The sequence below is a fragment of the Cicer arietinum genome, chromosome 3, assembly GCF_000331145.2.
Source record: "Cicer arietinum cultivar CDC Frontier isolate Library 1 chromosome 3, Cicar.CDCFrontier_v2.0, whole genome shotgun sequence".
NCBI lineage: Eukaryota > Viridiplantae > Streptophyta > Magnoliopsida > Fabales > Fabaceae > Cicer > Cicer arietinum.
The window spans coordinates 66722972-66744451 of record NC_021162.2 but is presented as its reverse complement, the minus strand read 5'-3'; the positions used below and the strand labels follow the sequence as shown (position 1 = coordinate 66744451).

Genomic DNA, 21480 nt, shown 5'->3' with positions numbered 1-21480 from the left:
TTTTTCCAGGATTAACACCCAAAACTTACTAACTCATCGGTGTGTATTGGGCCCAATTTATTTTTAACTTATCTTATTCTTTGAAAATTGAGAAACATGCGATATAGCTCGAGTTTTTTTCTAATCCCAGTGAAGTAATTCCTGACTAAAAGTCGATGATTCTTCCTAAGACTATAAAATTGTGTAGTAAAAAATCATAAACACGAATACAACAAACATGAGAAAATGTTTCCTTCAAAATTGTTCATGTCTTCGAAGTTAAATTTATTTAAACAATATTAAAAATAGTAGGCGAGAGAATGCATAAATAACAACGGATTAAATACTCCAAAATAATAATAAAAAAAAAAATTGACTCCACATTTTTGTTTATGATTAAGAGGGAAACCAATAAAGTCTTTTCAAAGAGCCTCAATGTTTTTAATTTTTTTACATAATATGTACTATGTTTTTTTTTTGTGACTACAAAAAAACTGTTTCCCTCATAAAATGCCACAACCACTTCATATTTGCCTCACTTGCTTCAAGGGAACGTATGGGTGCCACTGCTCCTTTATTTTGCAATTTGGGCTTAGGGAAATAACAACAAAAAGGCTGAAAAAAAAGTTTTAGAGTTGAAGCAAAACCCCGAGTATTTGAAAATCAAGTGAAAAACAAGGTAGCACCAATTCTTTTATCAACAGTTTCACTTATCTCAAATAAATCAATATAGAAATATATTTTTTAATATTAATAAAAATTTAAATAATTTTAACAATTTTAACAATTTAATAAATAATTTTACATTTTGTCAAAATTTTAAAAATAAATATTAAATAAAAATATAATAATTTTATTAAAATATTATTATTAACTATAAGAAGAAAAAAAATCATTTTAGATTTTGTCTTGATATGTGTTAGGCTAACCTTAACCAGTCTATATTAAAGGAAAAATTGCAAACCGATCGATGATACCATATTTGAATATTAAAAGTATAACAAGAAAAGAAAACTTTACTGAATGAGTTATCGATATGAGGGACATAGGAAATTACGATTTATATCGAATAAAAAATGATAGTGGTTTATCACCACAACAAGCTTGCTGACTAGGCTAGAAATAACTAATCTACAATCAAATGTTAACTAATTGTAATACTTCCACACAACTGACACCTATAATTCTAGACACTTGGTGACCTATAATTTCTAAATGTTACGAAATTAAACATTTTTTAACATGCTTATGTAATTGTGACTATTGAGTCAAAATTTGAATCATTATTTTTATATATCTAATTATTAAAAAACAGAAAAGTCTCCGTTGGCATTATCGAATTTATTTAAAGTAAACAGTTTACTTTATAAAATAAATTAAGTAATATTAATAATTAATTCAAATAAATAATTAATATTATATATACATAAATAATTAATCATAAATAGTTTTAATATTAATAATTAATTATCTCGTTTAAAGAACTTCTAACTTTGAAGGAGTTAAATTTTATCATCTAATCCTGATTATTTCTCCATATTTAAGAATAAATCATAATTCTTCCATCCAGAATTCACAAGTTTCTAATTAATTACCGATCAATTCCAACTTACCATATAATCTTATTTTAACGTGTCTACAATTTTTTAGACTAGTGACCTGCATATCAATATTAATATGTATTGTGATTTTTTAATGCATGTAATTTCACTTTCTCTTTCAATTATTATTTGTTATATTGTTCTAAAAAATAAAATTTTCTATTTGCTTCAACCATTATTTCTTTTGAGTAAAAAACCACTAATTTATTTGTTTATAATATTTTAAATTTTTTAGAAGGATATAAGTCTCCTTTTTTAAAAAGATAACAAATAATTATATTAAATTATTTTTTCTTACATAACACGGATCATCTTAAGATATCCGTTAAATTATTTTCTAACTATATTTTTTTGTTGTCAAACTTAATTTTTGTGTAGTATTTCATTTCTATAATTTTTATATGTCATATTATTAAAATTAAAATTTGAGTAAATTTTATTAGCAATATTTTCTGTATATGACACGGTCACGCACTAGAAATTTCATAAACTAAATTATAGTGACTTATTGGAAAATATTTCTTAGTTTATCCTTGTGACACAAGAGTTTTATACTTAGCAGCAAAAGGTGCATCAACTGATCCAACCCATAATACACCATCTCTTTCCTCCACTTCACTAATAGAACTTCTATTTCCACTTTTATGTTCAAAAATTTCCAACACATCACCCTCCTCACTTAGCCTTATTGCCAATCCATAACTTCCTTTCAGCTTAGCCAAATATGAATAAATGTTTGTTATGTCCAAAGGAAGCATAACCAACCCTTTTCCTATCCAAGGATATGATAAAATCCATTGGATAAATTTTTGTCTTCTTGAATAAATTCCAACCCAAAATCCCCCTCTTGGACTCCGTTTTATGTTGTCTGGGAAACCTGGTAGATTAGCAAAGACTTCCAATGTTCCTGCTTTTGATGTTTCTAACCAATACCTCAATACCCTGCAGTTTGTTGTCTCTACTATTAGAATATATTCACCATCTTTGCTAAGTGCTACCCCATTTGCAAATGTGAGATTCTTTAGAAGAACACTAATTTGTCCACTTTCTGGTTCGTATTTTATTAACCTCCCTGATTTTTCACCGCTTACAATCACAGACACATAATTCCTGCATTTAACTTGAGTATGACATTATTAAAATTTGTAAATAATTGTTTGAATTAATTTTCATGGTATGATTAAAGAGTGAGTGTTGTATTACCTTCTCTGGTATTTAGAACTGCTACTGGTAAAGTACACTGTTCCAGTTAGTTGATCAATATCCAAACTATTTGTAAAAGGCAAGGGTTCCCCTTCTACTTCATGGGATATGACTTTTCTAGCGGTGCCCCCATTGGGCTTAATTGCAACTAGGCCCATGTATGCATCAGCAACATAAAGTTCACCTGATGCTACGTTGAAGCAAAGCCCAAGTGGGCGCCCGCATATGTGCTCTTTCTTTGGATGCTCCTTATGTGGTCCTCCACACTCATCAACATTATCTCTGCCAAATTAACCCATTCAACATTATACCATAACAATTAGATGAGATAAGCTAAATTAATTGCTACATGCATCAAACTCTTTTACGCATATATTTCATCAAATCAAATATCTCTACAAACATTATAGGATACAATACCAATACTATACATGATACAACATTTTAAAAAGAAAAAGCATCATACAAATACCTCAATTGAAGCATAATTATAAAATATTTGCATTAAAGATAGGAGAGAGTTTTTAAGAAAATATGTTGTTATTTTATCAGCAAAATATCAGGGACATGTTATTTATTTTGACACATTTAGTCAACCGTTTTGATGTATTTTTTTAATATATTTTATTTTATTAATAGTATTTTAATAATAAAATAACTACCGGATATTTCAAAAAATTGAAATTTCCGGTAAGATAAATATAACTACCGGATATTTCAATAATTTAAAATTTCCGGTAAAGAAAATGTAACTACCCGAAATGTCATTGCACAAATTTCCGGTATTATAAATACTTTACCGAAAATTTATTTGTTGGCGAAATTTCCGGTAACATAATTGTATTACCGGAAATTTGAAATACGAATTTCTAGTAGTGAATAGTTGTGTACCGGATTTTAATGGAAAAATTTTAAGTACTTGAAATTTGGTTGAGGGAGTGAAATTTTAAAGTAATTTTTTTTTACTATTCAGTAGATGAAAATTTTAAGAACAATTTTAAAATTTTAACAATTTGAGGGGTATAAGATTAATTGTAAGTACAAAAGCCAACTTTCTAACCCAACCGTTCATTCCATTTTCTTATATTTTCCAACCCATAACGATTTGGGCCTAAAATTTATGCCCACTTCCCACATTCTTCCTTACCGTCAAATTAACCAACAATTTTCTTCTTCTTCTTCTTCTTTTTTTTTTTTTTTTTTTTTTTTTTTTTTTTTTTTTTTTTTTTTTTTTTTTTTTTTTTTTTTTTTTTTTTTTTTTTTTTTTTTTTTTTTTTTTTTTTTTTTTTTTTTTTTTTTTTTTTACAATTAAAAATTCAGATTAGAGAACCGTGCAAGATAGGATAGAACAACCGCTTATCTCATATAAAATTTACAAAAAATTTATGTATAATTATTATAAAAATAAATTGAAATATATTTTTTATCTTTTTATTTTGTCCAACATAACTTTTTAATTTACTTATTTTTACAATCGATTTTTTTCTCTATGGACTAATTTTTATGAGTTTTTAAGTTCTCCATTATTTTTTATATGACACTCTCGTTAATAATTTAACACTTAGATAACATTTGTGAATCTGATAAATAATTATTGTTGGAATTAATTTTATTTATATATTAAAATATTTAAAATTTATTTATCCAAAAATAATTGTAAATTTTAAATATTTAAATTTTTATTTATTTTATTTTGAATATCTTAATAAATAATCAAATTAATTAGAATAATAATAATATAAAAATTATTTTATCAAAGTTACAATAGTTACAAATGTCTCTAAGTGTCATGTCATTAATAAAAATACTATATAATAAAAAAAATGATAAAAAAATCATAAAAATTAGTTAATTGAAAATCAAAATACTAATTTAAAAAATATAAAAACTAAAAATATATTTTGACAAAATAGGAGAATTAAAAATCCATTTAAATAAAAAAATATATATAACTTTTCAATCACATAATTTTGAACTTGAACTCATATTAAACTTAAGTCGCCATGGGTAAGTGAAATGTCCAATCTTTTTTACCAATCACAATTAGTACCAACAACTTTGTTTAACACCAACAAAACTAACAACTCATATCATTCTTAAACTGAGGTGAAAATAAATAAAATTCAACTTAGTATATAATAGAATGAATGGAATAAAATGAAGCAAAGTTGTACAATGGAGCATAAGTCACATTCCATTGTTTATGTAATTTAAGATGAAATAGAACATAATTTGAATAAAAATAAAAATTATAACGGAATTAATGAAACAAAACAATATTAAAAGTGATTTAATACATTTTAATTAATTTCTTAAATTTGAAAAAGTGAATTAATAATTAATTAAAAAATAAATTTTATAAATTAAAAATACCATAGATTTATTTGTTCCTTTTTACTTTAGAAATTCTGGAATTAATTTTTCACACCAACTTCCAGCCATTAATTAATATCCCATCATCTATCATCTGAAGTACAAAAAGGACTGTACTAATTAAAGCAGAATTGTTTGAAAAGTTTCTTTTTTAATTTTTTTATATACAAAATATAGGAAAACACGTTGAACACGAAAATCCTGGGAAAAAGGGAGAGTGTTCACCTGTGTGAAGAAGTGGCGGCAAAATTGGTCCAACTCTTCCGCATGCGGTGCCATTTGATGATTCGACCGTCGGAAACGCCGGTGTAAGGTCCTTCACCGTGAGGGTCGAAGGCGAAACTCTCTGGTCCAAGACCGTTTTCAATCGGAATTACCGTCTCGTATTGCCAAACATCGGAATTACCGTCCATGACCTCATCCTTATATGTTCCAAAGCCGCGGTTGTATGATAACCATGCAGTTACGGTAAATGCCACAACGGCCGCCGTGAGGTGCAGTTGAAGCCTCATGGTTGATTAAAGACAGAGTTGGGAGAGAATTCTGAGCCACTGGTATAAGCACCAAACGGTCTTGTTTTGAGCCTCATATACTCTTATTATATATTAATTCATATTACTTAATACTAATATTATTATTTTTTATTTAATTTTAGTAATTTAGAGTTTGATTAAATAAACCTTAACTATTTGTATTCTCCTTAATATTTAGAGATTCTAACATATTCAGTAAGTTATTGAATACAGCATTAACTATTATTTAATTATATAAGGATAAATTTCATAACAGCAGTAGACTGGTACCACACTAATACTGCTACTTTGGGACTCTAACTTTTTCTGATAAAAAACAAAAACACAAATGTATAACTCATGTTTGATTTTGTCAACTTCAACTTAAAACCAAACATTCACTTGGTTTTTCTAATAATTGATGATAAAATGGATTTTGTATAAAAGTTGATAAACAGATGAGATTTTTTGTAATAAAAAAGGTATTAGGTTTGTATATAATAACAATTGGGGGTTTAGAGGAATATAGTATAAAAAAGGATTTGTGATGATTTTTAGAAATAGAAAAATATGAAATCATGATATATACATGGGTGATCCACCATATTTTTTTTGTTAACTTGTTGGTGTGGTGGTTTAAATTCACACATTATTCATTACCACTTTTTAAATATCTATTTCATAGTTTAAATGGACACTAACATTTTCTAGTAGCAATCAAAGTAATACATTCTTGTACAATCTATACTTATAAAGATAAGGTGGGTAGAGATAGAGAGAGGTGAATATGCAGGGAATCATTTGAACCCTTTCATGAATGTAATTTAGTCCCAATGCGATTGTCTATCCAATAAGCATAGTGTTGCCCAATAATTATAGGCAATGAAGCAAATAAATGTAACAAACACAATTCTCATATAAAACTAGTTTTTCCAAAGACTCAAAAGTAATTCACAATCCTAACAAATTTTATGGTTTTTCAATCTTACACAATTTATATGAACGACTAAAAAAAGTCTAAGTAAACTTTTCAAAAAATATTTTTAGAAAAAGTAATATTAAAAGAATTCTACAATGACCAAGTTTTTCAAAAAGTATATTTTCTTATAAGTTAAAACTAACCTCTAAAATCTCTATTATTTCCACAATTCTCTCATTTAACTCCTCCAGAAACATCAATAACAAACTTACTTATAAGCACTTTTTCACAAGTGAAGAACTAGAAACATAGTTTAACTTTCATAAGCTACAAGTTAATCCAAACTGAGTCTAAGGGTAATTCAAATACCATCTTATCTATACATTGCATTCTCATAATCATAAACTATAAACACCAATAAAAGGCATTAACACTGATGCAATCCAAAGTTTTCCATCTTTCTCTTCCACTTCACTGATGAACTTCAAGGTATTCCCTTCACAATCTTCCAAGACTTCTAATATTTCCCCTTCATTGCTCAGCTTTATAGCTGCAGCATGAGGCTTCTTCGCCAATGATGCATGCAACTGCTTGAAGTTTCCGAGCTTTAGCAACGCTTTACCGGCCCATGGATTGGAAGCAATCAACTTTGCAAAAGGAGTTTCTTTGGCATGCAACGCAACCCAAAACTGTCCTTCCGAGTTTCTCCTTATATTGTCCGGAAAACCAGGAAGAACGGCGAAAGTATCGACTTGGCCGGAATTAGGTCCACGAAGCCAAAGCCTCAGAATCCTGAAAGTTGAGGTTTCAGCTACCAGAATAAATGAACCATCTTTGCTTAAAGCAACACCATTGGCAAAAGCAAGGCCTCTTAATAAGACCTTCACTTCTTTTGTTGACTTATCATATTTCATTAATCGCCCGGTCTTGTCTCCACTAAGAAGTGCAAGCATAAACTGCCTGCAAACAAAAGTGATCGACAAATAGATTTTATGTGATACTCTGATTTATTGTTAAACATTGTTGTTGCTAAATAACTGAACAAAAGAAATTATAAATCGTACCAAACATAGATTATTTCCACGTGCGTTGTACAGGTTCTCAATACTATCAACAAATAGAAGTTTTCAGTATTATTTATATTTTAGTTAGTTTCATAGATATCTTCTAGGAGAAAGTCCTCAAATTGATACAAGGGGTTAAAGAAAAATATTATCATGTGCTGAACATTAGAACAGCAAAAGACATCTACATATGTCTAAGAGAAAAGCACAGTTTTCCTTGATATTATTTTCTTCAACCTTCAAGCATTAAGTTTTGATTTGACTTGAACAAGTGATTCATACTTTGTGAGAAATTTCTCTCTCACCACATGTTTGAACATTCCAAAACTGGAAAACCAGGATGATCTTAACAAAGGAATATTAATTTCAACAAACAAAACTAACATGCAAGAATCAATTTTTAAATTCATAGCATACTCAGAAGTGACGGTGTAATTAACATCATAAGGACTCTTTATTTAGGGAAAATGCTAACATCATAAGCTTTTATTTTTTTAACTTACCTTCTCTGGAAGACTGTGCTTGAATCAGTGAAGTAAATCACATCTTCATCTTCACTGATGTCCATGTCATTGGTGAAGCGAAAGGGCTGGCCTTCAGCTTCTGTTACTACCTGAGTGGCCAAACCCCCTTCAGGTCCTACCACATTGAGGCCAAAGTAGGCATCAGCAATGTAAAGATCTCCATTTTTCTTATCAAACTTTAGTCCTAGTGGCCTCCCACAAACATGCTCCAACTCTAGTGCGATTGGACGTACACAATCCGACCTTGAAAATCATACAGCTGAACTCATTAAATTCATAAGAAAATCTCAATATAGTTAAGAGAACAATTTGATGCATCGCCGGTGTAAAGTTCTTTACATTGTCAGCCAATCACAAAGGATCATTTGTATGACTTTTAAGTTTTAAGTTAGAAATGATAAAAGTCAAACTTTATTAATGATCGAAGTGTTATGATTGATTAACAGTGTAAAAAATCTTTACAGTGTCGGTGCATATGAATTAAATATTATAGTTGATGAGTTAGACTAATGCCATGACGTTCAAATAAAATAATCAGCATATGTCCTTTGCAGCACATCTCCTCTGACTAAAAATAGTCATTAAAACTAAAATTCAATGGAAAAATAAAATAACCGAGACTGTTTATCATTATTTCATCAGAAGACTAACCAGAACAACTAACAAGTAAAACCATTCTTGCACAATTTGCATGTGTTATGGATGTCCGAAAACAGACAGAAAATTAGGTCTTTATGCTTGCTTGCATTCTCAAACAAACAATGCTGTGACCATTTAAAACTAAAGACAGAGAATGCATATATTCATCCTTAATAATTAATGCTGTAAATTACCTTTCTTTAAGAGAATAATTAGCTTACAGTATTGGTCCTAACTCTTAATTATCTCACAGTATTGGTCCTGACTCTTAAGTTTTTTAAAATACGGCATGTGAAACAGGAGTCAATAAGTAAAGATTAAAATTAAGGATGCATCTAGGTGTCCACAACCCACAGTTAGAGACTAATTCTTCAAGGTATTGAAATCTATTTAAAGGGTCGACATTTTCTAACAGAATCTCTTCTATACCTACTGTGTCGTAAGAGTAAAATAAAGTTTCCAGCCAATAACTCAACCTATCTAACCACTCAAAGTCAAAAGCACTCAACTACTCTACCAAAAATCAAGTATCCAAATTAAATACTTACTCCATTACATATCTTTAATTATATACAAAAAAAAAAAAAAGAAAAATTATGTTTGATGGTCTAAAATATAAGTAAATGTCAATTACTTTATATCATATTTATTGTTATTATTGCCTAATTACCCTTTAATTAATTCAAATGGCAGTTATATCTTCAATTTCTAAAACACTAATTATTTTGATAGAAAAGTAAAAAGATTTGAAAAAATATAAAGGTTAGAAGTTAAGTATGGGTAATATTATGTACCTATTGGAAGTAGTGAGAGCAAATTGAGTCCAACCTCGTTCCTCCCCTTCCCACTTAAGAATCCGACCATCGGCGACGCCTGTGTAAGGACCTTGACCGTTACCGTCGAAGGCAAGACTCTCCGGACCGACGGCTCCGGAGACGTGGAGTATCCGAGCAGCGTGGAGGTCGTCCTTGGATCCAGGAATCGTAATCGGTACAAAGAGGTTTTGTGGGTTGAATAAGGAGATGATGATGGTTAGGATTGCAAGCAAAGTTGCAGCGGCGATGAGTTTGGAGTTCATGACTATAAGATAAGTGGAAGATGGAAAAGTGGTAACAAACTTGAAGAGTAGTAGTAAAAGTCAGCAAAGGAAAGCGAGTGTGTTGTTTCTGTTTTTTGAAACATGTGTCTACGACAATACTTGGGAGATAAATTCAATACAACCTCTCGCTCTCACGTGATGTACAAAAATGTAAATAATAATAAATCTCGGTCATCTCATTAAATATAAATTATTATCATTCAAACTTATCTAATCGTATATTTTATTTTTTTAATATTGACTATTTAAATTTTATCAATGGTTGGTCAAGAGAAATTTGATATATTGAGGTGGTGGGTGATGTGAATAACATTGTCGGTGTCTCAATTTTGAAATGGGAGACTGGGAGTATTAAATATCTCATTAGTGCAACATAATACTTTATCAAATCATTAATATTTTTTTTCTTCTTATATTTAATCAAACATTCAACAAATACATATTTCTTCAAAATATTAGATAATTTGTGACTATAAAGTCTATATATTACTTTAATTGTCCCTTACAAACTATTTTTCAATCATCTTGATCTATTCTTGAAACACAACCAATTTTTAGTTGCACTTTTAGTTGAATATTCATTAGACTTATATGTTCTATTAGTGTTGCAATCTAGGATTAATTTAACCTCATTTCCTCTAGATCATGTTTATGTATCCGATATGGTGATGTAATAGTCACTTTATTTTAATTCCAACCTCGATAGGCAAATTCACAACAGCTTTTCGAGCATAAAAAAAAATTAATTAAGTTACAATAATACATTAATAATATCGATTAAGATTAAAATTAGTCTTATCCGATCAATTGTAAAAATATTAGAAGTATTTCCACATGTTTTATTTCATACTAGTGTTATATCCAAGAATATCTTAAAAATTAAACCGTCGTACAATTTTAATAATTAAAGAAAAAGATAAAATAATTTAAGTACCCATAAAATTTTAAAATTTTATTGAATTCTGATAAGAAAAGATAAACTTTTTAGTCTATAAATTATTTTATTCACTCTTCGTCCTTGTTTTGAAAATTTATTTTGTAAAAAATTAATATTTGTTTTCAGTTTTATGTAATCATTAATATTTTAATAAATAATAAAATTAATAAATAATACATTAATAAATAATAATAATAATAATTAATTATTATTATTGTTATTATTATTAAAAATTGTTATAATTAAAAATAATTATAATTAAAATAATAAATTAATATTATTATTATTATTATTATTAAAAGTAATTAAAATAAAAAACAGTAAATTATATTATATATTTAAAAGAAAATACATTAATAAAAAAAATTACATTAATAACATGAAACAAAATACATTAAATTAACAGAAAAAAATACATCTTATTGATGTCCACCTAAATGACCTCCAATTCCACAATTAGGATTTCGTCGAACTCGTCTAACCCTCTGAACGAGTTGAGGTTCTTCCGGTTATATAAATTTACCATTTTAAAAAATCCGTAATTGGTTGGACAATTTATGATTAATCAATTTGTTAAAATTAGTTTGATACTTACCAAATTTGCTACTTACCAAATTGGATAATTTGCGATTAATCAATTTGTTACCAACTTGGATAATTTGCGATTAATCAAATAAAATACAATAACATAAAATAAAATAAAATAAAATATAATATAATAAAATACAATACACCATTTGTTCTCCAATTTTACCACAACTTCCTCACTTTTCTTCTTTATCACATCTCTTCCTTACATTCAAATACATCTCTAAATCAAAAAAATTATTTTTATCACGGAACTATCAACGAATCATATAGCTGAAATCCAATATATTAAAGCATTTGTAACTTTATTGTATTTGATTTTATTTTACTTTATTTTATGTTATTGTATTTTATTTGATTAATCGCAAATTGTCCAATTTAGTAACAAATTGATTAATCGCAAATTATCCAATTTGGTAAGTAGCAAATTTGGCAAGTATGAAATTAATTTTAACAAATTGATTAATCATAAATTGCCCAACCAATTACAGATTTTTTAAAATGGTAAATTTATATAACTAGAAGAACCTCAACTCGTTCAGAGGACTAGACGAGTTCGACGAACTCCTAGATCTGAAATTGGAGGTCATTTAGGTGGGCATCAATAAAATATATTATTTTTTGTTAATTTAATGTATTTTGTTTCATGTTATTAATATAATTTTTTATTAATGTATTTTCTTTTAAATTTATAATATAATTTACTGTTTTTAATTTTAATTACTTTTAATAATAATAATATTAATTTTCTATTTTAATTTTAATTATTTTTAATTGTAACAATTTTTAATAATAATAATTAATAATTATTATTATTGTTATTATTATTTATTAATGTATTTTTATTATTATTATTTATTAATGTATTATTTAATATAATTATTTATTAATTTTATTATTTATTAAAATATTAACAATTACATAAAACTGAAATTTTAGTATATAAATTATAGAAGGGGGTATTTTAGTTCAAAATTTTGAAAAGGGGATATATTGATAAAAAATCCAAATTTTGCAGTGAGTAAAAATATATTTAGACAAAAAAATAACCTTTATTTTATTATATTATATAAAATCACCTTTTTTTTTATATTGACTATTTAGATTTTATCAATTGTTGGTAAAGAGAAATTTAATATATTGAGGTGGTGGGTGATGTGAATGACAATGTCACGGTCTCAATCTTGCAATAGGAGTATTAAATGTCTCATTAGTGTAAGATGATATCTTGTCAAATCAAGAATATATTTTTTTCTCCTCTTTTATCAAACATTCAACAAATGCATATTTCTTCAAAATATTAAATAAATTGTGACTATGATGAAGTCTATATATTACTTTAATTGTCCCTTACAAACTATTTTTCAATGATCTTGATCTATTCTTAAAACACAACCAATTTTTAGTTGCACTTTTAGTTGAATATTCATTAGACTTATATGTTCTATTAAGTGTTGCAATCTAGAATTAATTTAATCTCATTTCCTCTCGATCATGTTTATGTATATGATATGTGTTGAGACAAAATCTCTCAAATGATTTTAATGATAACAAAATTACTTAAGAGATTATGATTGTGGTTAATGACTAACATGTGCTCTTGAGTGTATTCATATAAGATAATAGGTTATTAATCATTAAGGCAAAAAGAAGAAAAAAAGTGATTCTGGCCTGAGGATGGAAAACCCTCGTGAGGATGGAAATTGCTGCAAACGCGAGGATGGAAATTGCTGCAATTTGAAATATCTCCAGATCTGGACAAACTGATTTCTCACCAGAACAAATGTGTTTATTCAAATGTATAACAATGTCAAACATGAATAAACAAAGCATTCAAAAGTCATAGTCAAAAGGTCAAAAGAAAAAGGTGAATATGGCTAGATCTAGTATGTAAAGGAAAGGCTAGCAAAAGTGAAAGCAACCTATCAAGCATGTGCAAAGGTCAAAATCTGAACATTTAATGGGCTTGCACGTTTTAATTCATAAGGAAGTCAAGTTAGCAAAAGGCAACTTGAAACAAGCCAAAAATGGAAGATCACATGTTGCTGCCAGATCTGATCCTCGGACTGAGTATGACAGTCCTATGCCATAAACTGGCTTTTTCTCTCTTGTCAACATCCCCTCAAAAGATGAAGCCAACCTAGACCTTAAAGACTTCGAAAAATGCAGCTCAGAAACAGCCTTGCACTTTGATTAAAGAGAAAAAGCAAGGACATGTCAAGATCAAAGCTATGCTGCAAGAGGATGGGTTCTGCCTAAGCCTAACAAGCTAAGTGGCAGTTCTGTAATTATGATGAAAACCTTGGATCATTTGATAATGAGCTCCAACGGTCATCAAAGGCTTGGATCTCTATAAAATGCATACAAGCTCTCCATTGGAAGATACACAACACACTTGCATAAAAAGATCAAGCATCTTAAAGCTTTCAAGAAGCAAATCACATCCTCCCTTATTACTTTCTTTGATCCTACACTATATCTTTGTATATCTTTTGCGAAAGTATTAAGTATCAATCACTCTCATTCTACTTTGTAATTTCCTAGTGAGTGAAGCTTGGAAATATTTGGAAATTGATTGTAGGCTTGGTGAAGCTTGATAATACACAGTTGTAATCATCCTCGGGTTGAGGATTGATCTGTTTTGAAAGTTAGTGAAATCTCACAAGGGTGTGAGGACTGGACGTAGCCATCTTTGGGTGAACCAGTATAAAAAAGTGTGTGTGTCCCTCATATTCTGCTCCTACTTTTTTACTCAGCTTAGATCTAACGATTTAAAAATCCCATCCTCGAGCTAGCCATCCTCAGCAAGAGGATAGTTTTTAAAACACTTAAAAATTGTTTTTAACAGCGAAATCCCTATTCAACCCCCCCTTCTAGTGATATTTAGCTACAACAATATGGTGATGTAATAGTCACTTTATTTTAATTCCAACCTCTATAGTCAAATTCACAACACCTTTTCGAGTATCAATAATAAAAAATAATAAATAAAACTAATTAAGTTACAATAATACATTAATAATATTGGTTAAAATTAGTCTTACCCAATCAATTGTAAAAATACTAGCAGTACTTACACATGTTTTATTTTATACTAGTGTGATATTTAAGGATGTCTTAAAAATTAAACCGTTGATTAAAAAGTGCAATTTTAATAATTTAAAAAAAAAAGATAATTTTAATACTTATAAAATTTTATTGAATCTTGATAAGAAAATATAAACTTTTTAGTTTTTAAATTATTTTTTTCACTCTTCATCTTTGTTTTAAAAAGTTTATTTTATAAAAAATTAATATCGTTAGTCTATATAAAATTAATATAAAGACTAAAAGTGAATAAAAATTTTATGGACTAAATTTAAAAGACCATAATTTTGTAGTAAGTAAAAATATATTTAGACAAAAAAAAAAAATCACCTTTATTTTGTTATATTATACAAAACAAATTGAACATCTCACTAATTAGAAGTCTTGTGTTGTTGGATTGTTGTACTACTCAGTAGTCAGCGCCGACGATATTCATATTGTTGAAAAATTATCCACAAGTTTTTTCGAACAGAACTGTGTTTTCTGAAAACCATAAATAAAAAACTTGTTCTATGTTCTCTAAAATATATATTTATTCTGAAATTTTTTACCACAAATATTTCGAGTTTTACTGTAAAACTTTTTGCTTACCAGAAATTTTAGAGGGTGAAAGCATGGGTATCCAAATATTTTGATTGAGTGAAAAAATGAAAAGTAAAATGTTAATTAGTGAAGTTGTAAAATATGTCAAACATGAAAATAGACATTTATTTTAAAATGTGCGGTATAAAATGTTTATGAAGTGAAATTTTATTAAATTGATTGGGTTTAGCCTTTTTAAAAAGGGCCATTGTTAAGCACACTTTATAGAAACTTATTTGACAACCATCACGGGCTTAGTCCCATTGTTAAGCCTATTTGATTGGATTGTTAGCTTTTGTACTCCCCATTTAAACTTGTACCCTTTAATTTAATATTTTTTGAATGAAATATCTAAAATAACCTTAAAAAAATAGTAAAAGTCAAAATAAGAAAAAATGAGTTTTTCTGAAAAAAAAAGTTTTTACCGAAAATTTCAAGAGGATTGAAATTTCCGGTAGTTCAAAATGCATACCGGAAATTTCAAAAATGAAATTTCTGGATAGGTTCATCGGAAAATTGAAAAATCCGGTAGTTCAAAATCAATATCGGAAATTTGAAATTTCCGGAGGCCTTCCCGGAAATTTCATTTTTTGAAATTTCCGGTATGCATTTTTAACTACCGGATTTTTCAAATTTCCGGTTTGTTTACCGAAAATTTCATTTCTTTTTGAAATTTCCGGTACACTGAACCCTAAACCCTAAAATAACAAACAAATTAAAAAATATTAAAAAAAATAATAATAATTAACTACCGGATTTTTGAAATTTCCTGATTAACTACTGGAAATTTCAAAAAAAACGAAATTTCTGGTGAACAAAAACTAACTACCGGATTTTTCAAAATTTTTGAAATTTCTGGCAGCTTCCGGAAATTTGAAATTTCCGGTATTGAAAATACAACTACCGGAAATTTCATTGACCAAATTTCCGGTAATAGATATAACTACCGGAAATTTAGTTGCAAAAAATTACTTACCGAAAATTTCAACGAGGGGGGTCAGATTTTGGAGTAATTTTTTTTTAACCGCTCACGTGAATGAATTTATTAAGGGTAAAACTGGATTTTTAACAAATTGAAGGGGTACAAATTTAAATGAAGGGTACAAAAGCTAACAGTCATTTGATTGAAAATCATTTGACAGCCATCACGGGCGTAGGCCCAAATATGAGTCATACGAAAACAACTTATTTTTCTAGGAAATTATACTTTTATTCCCATAAATGCAATAAAATGGTATATTTGTCTTTTTATAAATATTAAAACTTGTTATTTTCTATTATCATATTATTTCAGTTTTTCGTTGTACGAACCTATTTTTTATATTTTATCGAATTTTTTTTTTTTTAAATTTTCGGTATAAAATTTACACTTTGGAATTTTTTTTCAAATTTTCGGTATTTATATATTTATTGAAATTTCTTTTCCAATATTTCCAGAACACAGCTCATTACTGAAATATTTTTTTTAAAGTTTTTCGGTAGTTATCGGAAAACTTATAATCACAAATTTTCTAAAATTTTTTATAATTTCTATTTTTTTTTTAACATTTTCAACCTTCTATATATTTTCAAGCATTTATATCAAATTTTCTTTTTAAATGTTTTTGATACACACCTTTTCAATTCTTTGTACCACAATTTTTTTTAAGAAAATTTAAATTTTTTCGATACAAACCTTCTATACTAAAAATTATTTTTAAATTTTTTCAATTAAACCTTCTTCATCAAAGATCCTATAAAAAAATTTCGGTAGTTTCTGAAAATCTTTTACCTACCAAAAAATTTAAATTGTTTGATCCAAAAATATTGCGGAGATATAGGTATACTGATGGGGTTAGAAGGTAAAATTTCCATTTTTCTATCATATTTTTCGCATAAGGTTTATTTCGTTAAGTAAATAGAATAAATATTAATGAAGAAATAACAGTGCTATATCGCATGTAATTTTTCTTCGTGAAATGTCCCAAAATTGATGTGTATGCGTATTGCTTATAGAAAAAGAACAATTTTGTTTTTATATTGATTGGACTTCATGGTGAGTCATAAGATTTGACCGACCGATCAAAATAATTCGTGATATATTTGTGATTAATGCTCTCGCGATATTAATAATTTCTCATAGAAAAAATTAAACGATGTTGAATTTTTTTATTAAATACTTGGCCTAAAGGATCATAACCAGCCAGATGTTTAAATTTTGATTTCTGTATATGAAGAAAATTAAATTCTAATTTATATAAATAATATTGAATATAAAAGAAGAAGCCTATCCCCAATTTTCACGGCTCACTGTTCTTTTTCTTTGCATAGTATTTTCTGCACGTACATTTACTTTAAAAAGACGTTTTTAAAATTATTTAATATTTGCATGCATTATAATATAATTTTTTTTACATAAACATCCAATGACATCTTATAATACATATATTTGTAGAAATATATAAGAACTCATAACAAAGTGAAATTTTAAGTGTAATATTAATTGAATATATGTATAAATATTATATCAACAATCCTTATTAATTAAAATATTTTTTAATATAAGCAGAGTTAAAGAAATCGGCATATTAACCTAAAAAAGGTACAATAAAAAAGGAAACATTAACAAACAAAATAATAATTAAATATTAATTGAGAATCTAACATATTAAATAACACGAGATAATAAAATATTTAAAGTAAGACGGTACTTTTATAATATGAGAGGAAAGAGTATGTATGATTTTCTTTTTAATAAACAAGTCTACATTTTACTTATATGAAAAAGTTGTAATTAAATATTTAATATGCCTTTAATCATATTATCCAATGCAAAGCAATTAAAACCAATGCCAAAGGAAAATAAATTTGAGGACTCATATAGTGCATGCCCCTATGTCATTCCAGAAGGACAATCGAAAAACCCTTAATGTCCCTTCAGGCCTTCATAAAGACAGGGTTTGATTTGGTTACCGGCTTTCCCTTTTTCAGTATTATTCAGTATGTGTGTGTATATATATACACGTATTATATACTAAACTTTAGACAAATTAATCACACGGATCCTAAGATCTGCGCAAATCTCTAAAATAAATGGAAAGCTAATAAAGCAGACACGGTATAGGAACAAAAGGTTGATAAGAATATGTTGTAAACTTCCTCATATCAAGCAAAAAGAAATGGTTGTGTTTTGGATTAATTTTTTTCTTTTTTATATTAATCTAGGCTGGAAAGAAAGCCAATCATGTGCTGATGAAGTGTAATTAAGTAGCTTAAATTTGTGACTTATTGTATGCGTGCTACGGTGTATATATGTTATTAAAAACACATAGATAATAATTAACAATAAAAGTTTAATAGCTTTACTCATTTATAATTTATTTTTAATATATATGCAATATAAAAGGACAAAACTCATATATAGTATCATAAATCAAATGACACGAGGAAAAAAATAGTAACTTATTTCCATTGCATATACATTCGTTTTCAATTATATCATTTCTTCTAAATTTTGTTATTGGAGCTTATTCTCAAATAATGCGTCATAATTTCATGAGTAAAAGAAGAAAGGACTTGTCCTAAGATTTTGAGATTATGTACAATAATTCATATACACTGTGTTCCGAGATTTTAAATCTATAGTAAATAAAAAAAGTAAATGGAAAATCACACCTCTTAACTATATATTATCCCCGTAGCGATGTATTTTTTTGTGACAGCAATATTGTTTATCATATAAACTTGAAATTTCATTATCTGCATTTTTTATGTACATTTAAAATGTATTTTGGTTACTTTAAAGGGTTTGGATTTTGGAATAATGTGTGCATGATGATATATACCATGAGGCTATGATATACACTTTAGTTAGACCTAATTTTATGTGTCACAAACAAGCAATAATAATTAAATAAAATGAATTTTATTATTAGTATTATTATTATTTTAGTTATAGAGATCTCAAAGTACAACCGTATCTCTTAAAGACTTAAACTAATAATAATAATAAATTACCCGGCCGGACCATTCAATTCAATGTATCTGTAATCTGACTTACAACAAACTTAATTATTTAATTAAATTCATTAACTTATAATGATATTTTGATCGGTTACACCAGCTCATATAAGATTTCTTTTTTACCAAACCTGCTCATATAAGATATATAAACCCCCCTATTTGCCACATGAAGACAATCATATATTTTTATTCTAAGTAATACGATTAGAAAATTATATTTTATCATTAAAAAAAAAAATCGTTGTGACAATGATACCACTAACACGAGTTTTTCAACCTTAAATATAAGTAATAGTAAACTAAAAAAATTAATATATTTTGTCAAAATTTTAAAGAATAATATCAATTTTCTTTAACATATTTTTACTCATATTTAAAATCAGATAAAATAAGAATTAATATTAATTATACCTATCATTTATAAATAAATAAAAAAACAAAACTAATTAAACCCGTCAAAACATTTTGATATGAATTAGATTTACGCACAGCCATGTGTTTGTTTTAGTTGTTTGTTAATTTCTTGAGGCTTAGCCCCTTTTATTCAACAAAATCAAAATGTGTGTGTTTGTTTTGATTAGTTAGATGTAGTTGTAGGGATGTGACTCTCTTAATCTACATTGTTTTTCATAAGAAAAATTTGTTCCCCATGTTTTTTTTTTTATGAGCAAAACATATCACATCAGGGATGTATTATATATCTATTTAAGTGATAGGTCAACTCTCCCTAGAAAAAAGTGAGAGGTCAACTATACTGTTTTTTAGAAGGAGAGGTCAATACTAATTAGTCACTATAAAAAATATTTAGCACATCACATAAATTTATTTTGAGTATTTTATGATGCTGACTAAAAAAGTTGATATTGTATTTTGTTACAAGTCAATGAATAAAGTAATGCCTTTAATTTTATTTTTTTATTAAAAAAATATTAGCAATATTTGATTGTTAGTCAAATTTTTTATAAAACTTATATAATTTTTCTCGAACTCCTTGTATATTAATGAAAAAGAATTTTCCATATTATACAAAGTCAAAATATAAAATTAAATATTTAAATCGGATTAACAAGTGTTAAGCATTATTTTTCTGTCATAAATTATTTGTCAATATAAAATATTAAGACAACATTTATAAAGTTTTTCAACATATCCTCATATTATTTATGTAAAAAAAAACTAATATATATCCTCATATTATTAGATAATCCCCTTAATTATTTTACTACACATATTATTTTATTTTAGAAATCAACACAATTGTTTTATTTTATTTTTACAAATTATGTATTTTTTTAAAATGACACTTATAATGATATGGATGAATACCAAGTTAAGGTATTTGACTATTAACAAAAATTGGATTATATTAAGGAGATTACTATATAGTGGAGAATTGTTCGTGCAATATATTAAAGAGTAATTCAGCCTATATATGGATGGTCTTACGTACCAAAGGTTGAAAATTATAAGTAGACAATTATTTTGTATTTGACTCCAAATTTTTTTATTGTTTTAAAAAAATAATGGTTTGATGTATGGATTTCATACAAGAGCTGTATAATAGAGTAGTTATGTAGATTAATAGACGCACTCTAGTTAATTAACATAAATGCAATAAAAGAGGTTTGGTGCGTTGTGAGAGACTTTCATTTAACAAGTAATGGTTTTGAAGGCATGTTACAAGTAGCCTTAAACTTGGTTAGGAAGTTATATGTGAGAGGTAGTGGTAGTCACAAGACAACACAGTAACATGTATGGTGAAGAATGAATGTATGTGTGAAGAAGAAAGGAATTCATAAAATAAGAATGGAAACGTTTGAGTGGACAGGATCCCGATATAGTGATATATTGGTCTGGGATTACTAACTAGTAACTAGTACAGAGAGACCTTAGAAGTAGTGGTAGGGTCAAAAGTCATTATCAAAGGTTACTAATTGCTTGTTGCACCCTTGTCCCTCGCTTCAAATGCGCCACGTACACACTATCATTTCTCAGATTAAAACACTCTCCTCATATGTAGATCCAAAATTCTCATTTCAATCTTTATGAGAAATAAATCCCAAGAGATATTTAATATCATAATATAATTATTATATGACATTATGGTTTTGGGGTAAATATTAACATCATTTTTCTCAATTTCTTGTTGTATCTCAATAAATTATACCGGAAGCAGATCAACAATGGTATACTTATTTTATATTGACTTCAACTTCTATGGAATGCAAAAATTTACTAATTTTCAATTGAGGGGAAATGACGAGAAAATTGTGAATAATAATGTCCATTGTTAGGGTCGGATTGTTACATCAAGACTATATATATATATATATATATATATATATATATATATATATATATATATATATAT

At 27.3% G+C, this 21480-nt stretch overlaps 2 protein-coding genes across 2 annotated transcripts; both read right to left on the bottom strand.

Annotated features, from left to right (window-relative positions):
- Window positions 1–2061: 2061 nt before the first annotated feature.
- On the bottom strand, window positions 2062–5789 carry LOC101512613 (protein STRICTOSIDINE SYNTHASE-LIKE 2-like). Its single transcript, XM_004493370.4, has 3 exons — window positions 5382–5789; window positions 2784–3065; window positions 2062–2690 (listed from the first exon to the last, which is right to left on the bottom strand). The coding sequence occupies exons 1-3, from the start codon at window positions 5666–5668 to the stop codon at window positions 2108–2110; spliced, it is 1152 nt and encodes a 383-aa protein (XP_004493427.1). The 5' UTR covers window positions 5669–5789; the 3' UTR covers window positions 2062–2107.
- A 1050-nt stretch (window positions 5790–6839) lies between these two features.
- LOC101512282 (protein STRICTOSIDINE SYNTHASE-LIKE 10) lies at window positions 6840–10066 on the bottom strand. The gene is made up of 3 exons (XM_004493369.4): window positions 9609–10066; window positions 8155–8418; window positions 6840–7547 (listed from the first exon to the last, which is right to left on the bottom strand). Exons 1-3 carry the CDS (start codon window positions 9890–9892, stop codon window positions 6986–6988), a joined length of 1110 nt encoding a protein of 369 aa, XP_004493426.1. The 5' UTR covers window positions 9893–10066; the 3' UTR covers window positions 6840–6985.
- Window positions 10067–21480: the final 11414 nt, after the last annotated feature.